Source organism: Bidens hawaiensis, unplaced genomic scaffold, assembly GCF_021521415.1.
Source record: "Bidens hawaiensis isolate Kalapana, Puna unplaced genomic scaffold, B.hawaiensis_p1.1 tig00001692_1, whole genome shotgun sequence".
NCBI lineage: Eukaryota > Viridiplantae > Streptophyta > Magnoliopsida > Asterales > Asteraceae > Bidens > Bidens hawaiensis.
Window position 1 is genome coordinate 2,026,068 of NW_027491096.1, and position 11,414 is coordinate 2,037,481.

At 38.0% G+C, this 11,414-nt stretch overlaps 1 protein-coding gene across 1 annotated transcript; it reads right to left on the reverse strand.

The window, feature by feature from the left end:
• Window positions 1-4,659: 4,659 nt before the first annotated feature.
• LOC143594148 (monothiol glutaredoxin-S2-like) lies at window positions 4,660-5,077 on the reverse strand. The gene has a single exon (XM_077073534.1). It carries the CDS (start codon window positions 5,022-5,024, stop codon window positions 4,716-4,718), a length of 309 nt encoding a protein of 102 aa, XP_076929649.1. The 5' UTR covers window positions 5,025-5,077; the 3' UTR covers window positions 4,660-4,715.
• Window positions 5,078-11,414: the final 6,337 nt, after the last annotated feature.

Sequence of the window (11,414 nt, forward strand, 5' to 3'; positions counted from 1 at the left end):
CGGTTTTGTGTTGCTACAAAGACAGCTTAAAGCTTCTTTGCTTGTTTCAATAGACTATATGTTCTTCCATAATTTTGTTTAATGTTTCATGTCAGTCAAAATTCGTCTTTGTTAAAAAAGAAATTGTTACAATGAGTGAGTTGCAAAAGAAGAGATAGGTCATTAAAAAAGAAAAGAACACGGGGTCTAATAAAATCGTCAGCAACCTTCTTTAGAAATTTCCTGACGTTGGATTAGTTGAAGCATTGTGTAGCTTCAACGAGGCTTGAAGGATAATGAATGCGTAAGTGCTATAACTTATTCGAGAGGATTACAAGTGTATAATGCTTGAAAAAAAAACTAGGTTAAAAAATCCCGATTTGAAATGATCTGAGCCAGCACTTTTGTAACAGGGCCAAGCTCAATCCAGCTCGACTTGGGTCATGGTTAGGCCTTAGGCTCATTTAACTTCAAGCTCGAGATCAAGCCTGTCGAGCTGCCATGTTTAATTTCAAGCTCATGCTCGAACCCACCTTAGCTCGACTCAGGCTGGACTCGTGAACAACCCTAGAGGGTGATCGTGTCATTTGCGTGACGCAGTTGACATGATCACCGTCCAAGTGGGAGATTATTAGGCATGGTTTTGCTACCGACCCTAGTTAATCATTTTCTGCCCTAAACTATTTTCAGTCAAATTTAGGTAGTTTTGAAATGTCGCCAAAATCTTATCAAATTTATTTTTAGGTGTTATCTTTGGCTCGAAGTTTTTGTTTGAGGGCAGCACCCGTGTTAATTTATCTTTAAATACAACCTCGATGTATTTGTAATCTTCACAACCTCATATATAATATTGACATGTCTGATAATATAGATATCACATATATCTCTGTAGTCCCATATTTTTTTCTCTTTGGTGCATTATTCGTTGTCGTTGTGATCAACCCTGCTGCCGGCACTGACCTTCTCGCCAACGTTGGTCAACTATTAACCTGACAACACATGTTAAACAAAAGTCACAAATATCATATTCGTTGTTGCGGTTTAGTTTTTGTACTTCGACGACCGTGGTACACAAGCTAACAATCTTACAACAGCGTGTGATGAAGATGGTATCTCCTTCTGCTTATTTTAAACTCATCACACACCTACCAACTCATCAACATATCATCATTCCAATTGTGAAACTTCGTTAAGCATCAAGTTACGGTGTTTAATTTATTTTGGTACCTTTAAAGATTGTAGGTCCTCTAGATGAATCTCACAACTTTACTCGGATCAATCCGTGTTGTTACTTAGCGGAAATCACTAACAACACTCGGATCTCGGATATAAGACTAAAGAGAGAAAAATGTGAAGTGTGGAGATAGGATCTTTTATTTCCAAGAGTTGTGTACTAGGGTCTTATGGAGATATGGGTAAAGTGACCCTTTTTAGGGTCCCCATTTCTCCAAGATTTACAAAATAAACATACTGAGTACGTAATACACCGACTAAAAGCAAAACAGAAAGACATACACAATCCTAATAATATAGAATATTTGCCCTACAATCTCCCTCTAGGATTGAGTATGTCGTGAGCCTTCGTCAAGTTCTTTGCTTCGTCTTTATTTCTTGAATTGGGACTTGTCTTGATCCGGGATCTTGGACAACTTTGGATATTGGACAATTCTTTATTTTCCGTTCTTGTATACTTGAATTTCAATCTTATTTTCTGGGAAGGATCGGCAACAGCAAATTTTAAAAACCTTAGATGCGGGAGGCTCGACTGAGGAAGGCAGAACCAATTCCAGAACCTATAGAACCTATAGCAATCCCAGCTTGATTCAGAGAACTCACATGATTGTTTAGTCTAAGCTTTTCATCCATCTTAAATGACTTAATGGTAAAGATCAAGTCTTGCAGAGAAACAACGTTCAGATTTGTTGTTCGCTTGATGGTGATAACACTGCTATTCCATGTGTAAGGTACTGAGTTCAGCAGCTTGTAATTTATCTCTAGCAGGTCGGTGTCTATTCTTGCACTTCTCATCTTCATGATTAACTTCTCAAATCTACCAATGAGATTTCCAACAGTCTCTCCCTGAACATGATAGAACATGTTGAATTCACCCTTCAACAAGGCTTTTCTGTTATTTCTCATCTCCCATTTCCTTCAAACTTCTCAACAAGTGCATCCAGAGTCCTTTGGTAGATGTGTGGTCTCTCAAAGTTTGAGCTATATATATCGGCTGACAGACACACGCTACATATGCCTTTTGATCTTCAAGAATCATTTTCTTGTCATCTTCCCCATAGCCTTCAATGGGAGTATCAGCAGGTCCCTCGGGTGTCAAAGTCATAGGCTTGTGAGGACCAATTTCAATGGATCTAAGCAGAGAAAGATCAGTCATTTTTATATAGTTCTTGAACCTCTATTAGAAGTCATCAAAATTCCTTTCAAATGTCATAAGTTTTGGAGGTTTTGTGGTAGTTCCAGCCTCATTCTCTAGCATCAAGCAGTTCTTCAATAGTTCAGGATCGTTTGCAATCTTGTACTTAAATTGGAATATCAAACACTTTAAACGAATAGTTGTTTTGGACAAGTATAAACAAATCAAGTCGAGTACAAATTTAATCGAGTCAAACAACTTTGAAAAGAATCAAGTCAAAATGAATCGAGTCGGGTCAAAGGAGTCGAATCAAATAATTTGAATCGAATCAAGTAAATTCGAGTCGAGTCGAGTAGACTGAATCGAGTCGAATGGAATTTCAATCGAATCAAGTGTAGAGACTCAATTCGATTTGAATTGAACTCGATTTGATTGGAATTTCAGTAACTTCCAAAACTACTTTTTCACGTACGGATTTGATGACGAACACTCTTTTTACCACTTTTGAACTTTCCAACACAACCAGAAACTCGAGTAGTACTTTAACAACCTTAAACACACCTTCAACCCAAATCTTTAAGCTTGTAATAACACTTGGTAAACCCGAAACAACTTTAAAAACCCATGAACACAAAAGTTTTGCAAGAAAACACTTCTAAAACACACCTACAAGACCAAAATTCAAGGTTGTGACCCAAAAACTACAACTAGTAGAGCTGAAAGCTCTGATACCACTTGTAGGTCCTCAAGATGTATCTCACAACTTTACTCGGATAAATCCGTATTGTTAGTTAGCGGAAATCACCAACAACACTCGGATCTTAGTTTTATTAACACTAAAAAAAGGTGAAGTGTGGAGAGAGGATCTTTTATTTCCAAGAGTTGTGTATTAGAATCTTATGGAGAAATGAGTAAAGTTTCCCTTTTATAGTGTCCTTATTTCTCCAAGATTTACAAAATAAGCGTACTGAGTATGTAATACACCAACTAAAATCAAAACAGATAGATATACACAATCCAAATAATAATATAAAATATTAGCCCTACAAAAATAGATGACATTCATACAATAAATAATATCATACATATGTAATTTATTTTTAGGGACATATCATTAACAATATTACTCTTACGATTCGCAAGAAAAAGACACAGGATCAGGTTAAAACCCAGAGAGTACCTTTTTTTCCCCTTTGAAACGCAAATTGCATGTACTTCGTGGACTCAAACGCATTATTTCTCACGCGTTTAAAAGATTTTGTCTTTTTATGCTTGTAAAAACAAAATTCATTTCTTTATGGGTGATACGAAGCCGAGCATATTAATAATGTTTGTTGGATTATTTTTAATAAAAGAAAATTACCAAAATAGTCATTTTGACCACTCATGTTCATAGACTAACCAAATTTTCTCAAAATACCAAAAAAGACCATTAAAAAACCCTCGATCTAACTGTGTTTCAGCTGTCATCCGCCGGATTATAGAATCATCATGTTCTAGCCACGTGTCTTAATAAAAAGGCGAGTCTGACTGAATTTAAAAATTCCTACGGGTTTTTGTCTATTTCCAACGAGATATTTGGACATCCAAAAATAGTGGGCCTGACGGTATTTCAAGGTGCTTCCATCGGACCCGACTAGTTATCACTTTAGCTAGAATTTGTCCTAAGCCGACGCCTTTTCAACCTAAACCAGTGGCCTCATAAGCTAAAGCAGCACCTTCACAAACCAAAATAGTTACATCACAACCTAAATGTATCGGTGCCCTCACGAACTAAAACAGCGGCATCACAACTTAAACCGTCGGTCCGAGGGAAGCACTTTGAAATATCGTCGAGCCGACTGTTTTTGGATGTCCATATATCTCATCAGAAACAACCAAAAACCATCATAACTTTTAACTTTAGTCACGCCAGCCATTTTATTTGCGTATGTGGCTTGATTCTAAGTTCCTACGTATGGCAGCTAAGGAACTATCAGAATGCCAGTTTTGGCCTTTAGGATGGTCATTTTGGGTATTTTTGAGACAATTTAGTTACTCTTGCAATTTGAGTGATCCAAATGGCTATTTTGGTAATTTTCGTTTAAATAATTCATGCCCTTAGTAGTTATATATGGTCAGAAGCCTTAGTTATTGATTTTAATTGACAATTTATAAATATCAGGTCTATTTATTTCTAATATGGTTGGTGAATTTTTGATGAGCTAAATAGATAAATGGAAAGAAAATAAACCAATGTTATTAGCAAGTATTATTATATATATGTATGAAAACTCTATAACCTGTTATTGTTAACTCAACAAACAATCAACATACATGCGACTGTATAAATTGCCCATTTATTACAAGAAAGTTAATCAATTGTTGCTTACACCCATAGAGCTCCAGCATTTCTAAGCATAGGTTGTAGTGACCGTTGAAGGTGAAGGGTAATAATCTCATTTGCTCCACCAACAAATTGACCACCTATGAACACAGCTGGGACGACAGGATTCCGTCCAAGCCTCAAAAGCGCTTGCTCGATCTCCGGACCTTTCGTTATCTCGTCTAGCTCATAGACTGCTGGGTTTACTCCAAATTCCAAAAGAAGTGACTTTATTGTATGACACATAGAACATGAACTTCTACTGAATATCACAACCGGCCTGGACGACACCATTCTGGTCATTGTGTCCATTTAAAAAAAAAATAAAATTTTTTAAAGAGGTTAGCAAGAAGGGTATGTATAAGAGGATTTAGAAGATTATAGGTTTTTGTGTGGGAGTGAAGAAACCATGTTGCCATTTATATAGGGTGTATGGAATAGTTTCATAATGACTCATAAGGAATAAAGGCATGAAAGTGAACCAAAGGAGAATTGTGTTCTTGATAGCCCCATTTGTAGCTCATTAACTATGTTGACGTCAATATTTTTTAGGTCATACAAAGCTATTGATTCTACTCATCCACAAGTTACTTAAAAGCTTACATGAGCTATAATAGCCTTAAATGACTTAGTATAACATGTAAAACTTGGTGCAATACGAACTTGAAGGACCCAAATGGTTAGTACCAAAAGTATAAGGGTGGTACAAAAGATCTCAAGAGGCGGTTTGGTGAAGATATAAAGTTCACAAAACAAGTTGAGTAACTTGATGCCAAAGTTATCTTTTTATTTATTATTAAATAAATTTAAAGTAGTTTGATTTTGTTTTTTAATTCGAGTATGTCTTATTTTCCAAGTTTCATGTAGCCTATAAATAGGGCATGCTTATTTGTTTCATGTATTCTGTTCTCGTTTATTATTTATAGAAAAGAGTTGCATAAGGTTTATATAATATCCTCTCTGGTGTTCTTGGTTCACTTTTCTAAGGTTCAACAAGTGGTAACAGAGCCTAATGATTCAGGCGCGTCTTTTGGACCGGCAGTTAGTCTTGATTGCTGTAGTGTTTCCAATTAAAAACATAATAAGCCAAGAAACCAATCGCATACAAGATTCGGTTCATGATCGCTATGAGGAGTCAACCAGAGGCTTCTGGAAGAATTGATCGAGAGTTGTGTGCAGTACGTATCCAAAAGCAAGAAAGATCAAGACAGGTAAAGAAAAAAAAACACCGTTGTGTCGTTTAGATTTGTGTCAGAAAACCCAACACTCCTTATTTTACTACGCTGTTTTTTTAAAAAAGAATATTAGTTCTTTTAAGTCTGTGCCACAAAATTAATCAATTATTGTTTCGTGAACAAAAGAGAATTTAAAGAAAAGTGTTTTTAATTGTTGGCGCATAGAAGTAAAAACAAGGGAGTTACTTCTTTTCTTACAGTTGTTACCGATCAAGAAAAAAGTCCAATGATTGTTTATTTTATTTATTCAGCAACAATAAGTAGAATCGAATCGCAGTGTGAACATTGCCAAAAATCTCATAACCGAAACAATGACAGAATTCCAGGTCGTGGGAGGAATCAAGAAACTGAACCAAAGTAACTACATAAAATGGTTTACATGCATCAAATCATAAATTCAAGGTCAAGATCTTTGGCAGGTAAAGAATGATACCGAGACGAGACAACCCGCAAACGATATATACGGTGTTCTTGGGAAGTGGCAGGTGAAAGCGGGTTGGGGCGATGTTTATCGTCAAGACAATGGTTGATGATGACGTTCTTGATCACATTCAAGAACTCGAATACCCAAAGCATGCGTGGGATACGATGGAGACCTTATTTACGAAGAAGAACGATGCTAGATTGCAATTAGTTGAAGGTGAGGTGAAGATGGTTTCCCAAGATGATCTTCCAATTTCACAATATTTTCATTAAGTCAAAATCTATGTCCTGAAATTGGAGAACTCGATCCAGAGTCTCGGGTTAACGATGCTCGTATGAAGCGGATACTCATCCGCTATTAAAGGCTGGAGTATCGTAGCTTTGTTATCTTTATTCAAGGGTGGGCTACCCAACCGAGTATAACCGAGTTCAAGAATATCCTTGCCGGACAAGAAGCCTTGGCAAAACAGTTAGCCGGTGTGTCGATTAAAACCGATACCGAAGCCTTGTATCTCGGAAAATGGAGAAACATCGGTTTAATAAAAATCAAAACCTTAACGACGAGAAAAACAAGGGTAGATGTTGGGAGATAAGAGACAAGCCGAAGAAGACAGAATGGATTAGAAAGAGTCGAGTTGAAAATTATGAAGAAGATTCATTGGATGAAGAGAACCGAGACAGGGAATCAAGGTACCAACCAAAGCAGTTTCCTTTTAGGTGCAATAAATGTGAGCGAAAAGGGCATATTGCAAAATATTGTCAAGAACCTACGGAGGAAGGTAATGCAGTTGTTCTTAAAGAAGAAAAACCGTGGGATGTAGAGGCTAATATGACCAATGTTTAAGAAGAATATGCGTTTACAGCCATCACCGAATTCAAATCGAATTTGTTAGATGAATGGTTTGAAGTAGGCTCCTGTTGGTGGACAAGTCAAGAAGTACGTTCCAGAGTTAAATAACCAGTTGAAGGTAACCTTGGGCTCATTTACTGTTATTTTGAGTCTAGATGATGAGGAAAATATGGTTGAAGAAGAAAATTTGGTTGATCTTGTAAGTCCCGTGGAGGATCTTTCAATATGATATCAACTGATCTTGATGTTGGTGCGGAAATCCAACACAAGATGATTCAAGAACAAATATCAAGAAGACACATAACACAAAGGACTGCTTCAAAACACACGTTATTATTAACGTCGGGTGCTTAAGCACTATGCTTACAATACTCGTCTAATACACCAATGATACTAGAAGGCCAAAACCCCCAATTGAACGAACCACTAAAACCTATACAAAGAGATCTATATATAAGGTAGCCAACATACTAGCCCAACAAAAGCCCAAAGCCCACCGAGATCCATAAGGATATCGGTTTACATACAAAACACAAAACCAAGCTTAACTAAGTGCAAACCATTAAGTATAGACCCGACAATCTCCCCATTGGTTTGTAGCTTAGTTCTTTAATCGTACTCCATAATATCAACATCAATTTATACCACCTGCCCAATAACCAGTTCTGATAATAGAAGCCACCATTTTGGTGTATTCCTTTGCAGCAGTTTCAAAGATTGGATTAGCAATGATTTGAAATCTGCTGAGGGTCTTGATATCTCGTTCTCCAAGCTTGAGCAAATCCTTTGGATCAACAAATCTATATTGCCCCTTACCCTTCTGTATACGTATGACGACGGTAGCAGTCATACTGTCGAACATCCAAAATCTCATATTCTCTAAAGTTCCACCAGGTATTGCATCAGGTACAGGAATATGAGTAGCATTCTTTGTTGCAGGCCACATCACGTTTACCATGGTTTTTCCTGTCTTTGGATCCTTTACACCTTTAGCTTTCTTCAAGAATGATTCGGCAGTTGTCATCTTCGGAAAGCCTCTATCCACTTGGCTCCTGAGGAAGTTCCAGAAATCAATTCCTCTTTTATCATTAGTTGGATTGTGGAATGGTGCATTGATGAGGTCACTGAGATCCACCTTTGTCCAAGATCCAAAATCTTTCATCTTCTTGTTGTACTCGGTGTTCCCAGACCTTCGTTTAACCCACCACATATTCTTTTCAGCATCAAATCCCCAAGACATAACCCCAGAGCAATCACCATATTTATCTGAAAAGCCCTTTTTAAAAGTAACAATAAATCTATTAGGATGATCGGATGATTCAACATTCTGATTTGAATTCTTCATAATCATAATCTTCTTTTGGAGTCGATTCGACTTCTCATCTGTTATTGGAGGTGCAGACATGTATTGTTTCAATGTCTCGGATTCATCTATGTTTTCAATAGGACGACCACCAGAACTGCCACCTTGATCTACATTGGGAGTCTTTGAAGTTACATCAGCACCGCTCTTGAATTCATCGCCAAATTTCTGAACAATTTTTTGTTGGAGGTCTAGATATATAGCAGTTAATTCTCCCATACCAGACTGAAGCTCTTTAATCTTGGAATCTTTATCAGTGTTACTAGCGTCAAGTTCTTGAATACGTACGTCTTTGACAACTGAGTCTTGTTCGAGCTCAAAGACTCGACGTTGCAAAGCTTGGACGTCTACTGGTTCAGCTTCTAGTACGACCCCCTTTCCCTTATTCTGAAAAAATTGTTCCTGCATAAACAAGAATATGGGCAATCTTCTCGGAGGCACTGGAGCTTGACTGACCCTGATTGGTGGGGTCGGATGATCCAGATGGAATATCAGTATGTGGAATATCGGCCTCAAAGTCAAACTCTTGAGCTATATCATCAAATATCTGTTCCTGGGTTTGAGGCTCAACAGTTGATGGACTTGAATCAACATGAGTCTCAGGAACTGCAGACTCTTGTTGTTGTTGTTGGCTTGTTGTTGGTGTTGCAGGTTCATTAATCAGAACGCCTGATCTTGGATCTTTCTTTCTTCTTTTGGTACATCTGATTCTTCTGGTACATCTTCATCTTGATTTTCAGAAACTGTTTGAGGAGGTTTCAAAGCAATTGACTGAAGTAAATCTTTAAACTTCTCAAAATCTAGTAACTGTTCAGTAGACGGAGCAGTCTCCGTTTTACGGTGTTCGGACTCCAACTGTTGTATAGGAGTCTCCTCATCTTCATCATCAGAAATAATCTCAAAAGCAGCAGTACGCCTCTGAACTGGCGCCACATGCTCTTCAGCAGCCTGAGCTGTCACCGGTACAGTCTCTGTTTCAGCAAAGTGGTCGAACTTAACTAGCTCATGAAGGCCTTGATAGACGACCTTTGCCCCTTTTGTTGATTGCTTCATAAACCCAAAGGTATTGGGTCCCATCGACTTCATATCTAGTGTCTCAACAGATCTAACAAGGTCAGTGTAATGTGAATCAAAGATCATCTGTAGAAACCGAGGATACATAAGAAACATCTCTTTCTTTTTTCCCTTCAGATTGCTCAACATCTCATCGAAAACGAACTTGGAATAGTTGTAATTCTAATCCATGATCAGAGCAACAATGGCCGACATCTGCGTGTGGCTAATCTCATCAGAACCCCCTTTTCGTCCCGACATACACGTAAAGAATGTGTGTTTCAGAAATCTCCAGTACGGGTGGAATAACTTCTTGATTGTAGGAGGGTAGGATCCCTCCTAGCCCATTCTTGTAAGGACCTCAGAAAACAGCAGCAGTCGAGTACTTTGTTGGGTAATCAGGTTGATCCCCAAATAAAAGCACTTCACGTATAATGGCCTCTATGATGACGACCGGCTTCTTTTGCACTTTGGAGTTAATACACACAACTCCACCTGGTCCTCGCTGGTTGATCGAAGCATTGTTCCAGAAGTTCATGAATTCCTTGTGTGCTGGAGGAGGATCAAACAAATATCCAGCTATATTGTGAGTATCAACGAACTTTAGAGGAGCTTGATCAGCCATTACTACAACAAACGAGTCAAGTTAGTAAATGTTTACGTAACTTGAGTGACAATCATGAGTTTAAGAACACCAATTTTAATTTCTCAAACATTAGAGACTAATTGTGACAAAAAAACAAGTTATAAGGACCAAAACGAGATTTAATAATGTATTTTAATAGTTTTCGGTCCAAGGTGGCTGTTTTCTGTCCGTGTAAAGAAATTTCGGTCAAAGTATGGAGTTCTCGGTCAAAGGAGGCATGATCTCTGTCCAGTCCCACCGAGAACAGGGGCTCTCGGTCAGGGACAAGAGATCTCGGTCAACAAAAGTCAACCGAGAACCCTTAGTTTGACCATGGGTTTTCGGTCAAACCGCCAATGAGACAAAAAAAAGGAAACTCTTTGAATTCAGCCTAGAACTCCGTGTCATCCCTTCCAAATAACCGAAGTCTCCAATCCACCATGGAACCTGCAATAAGCTCTTAAGACCACCACAATGGTCTCAATCAAAATTAACGACCAAACCGATTCAAGTTCATTATCTGAATCAATTGACATCTCATCTCAAACAATCCTACTAAGATTAACACAGTGGTAACATGCTGCATCCTCGATAGATCTCATACCCGTACTCGAACACAAAGAAACTAAAGTGCGAACTGTGACATCCGTGGCAAAACCGAGTACACCTTAGTACTTACAAACTCGAATAAGCGTTTAACCGCTTATTGCGTAACGAACAAACGAATAACCAAACGGGTCTGGTTATGGTCCGGATATCCCGGGGTGTCATCTATAAGTGATATATGATCTATGCAAGCTAAAATATTAGTAATATGGCCTTAGTTCGATAGCAAACAAGTTAAACGAAAACATGCTCGTTTAACTACCCGCTATAGATTTAAACGCGGAAGATAGTTACAAACCAAGCATTGTATCATCCGTTAAGCCGAAAAAGACTTACCAAACGCTTATTTGAAATGTTTTAAGCGATCCATGAAAATATTTTTGATTTTTACAAACATATAGTATGTTTTTATAATTTTACTCAAAACTAGCCGAAAAACACTCGTTTTCGCGCTGGTTGTCGCACCCGATAAGTTTTTCGCGCCAAAAACCGAACCCGAACTAAATTTGGACTGAGATTTTCGTTTTTGGGCCTTTAGAATTAGAAA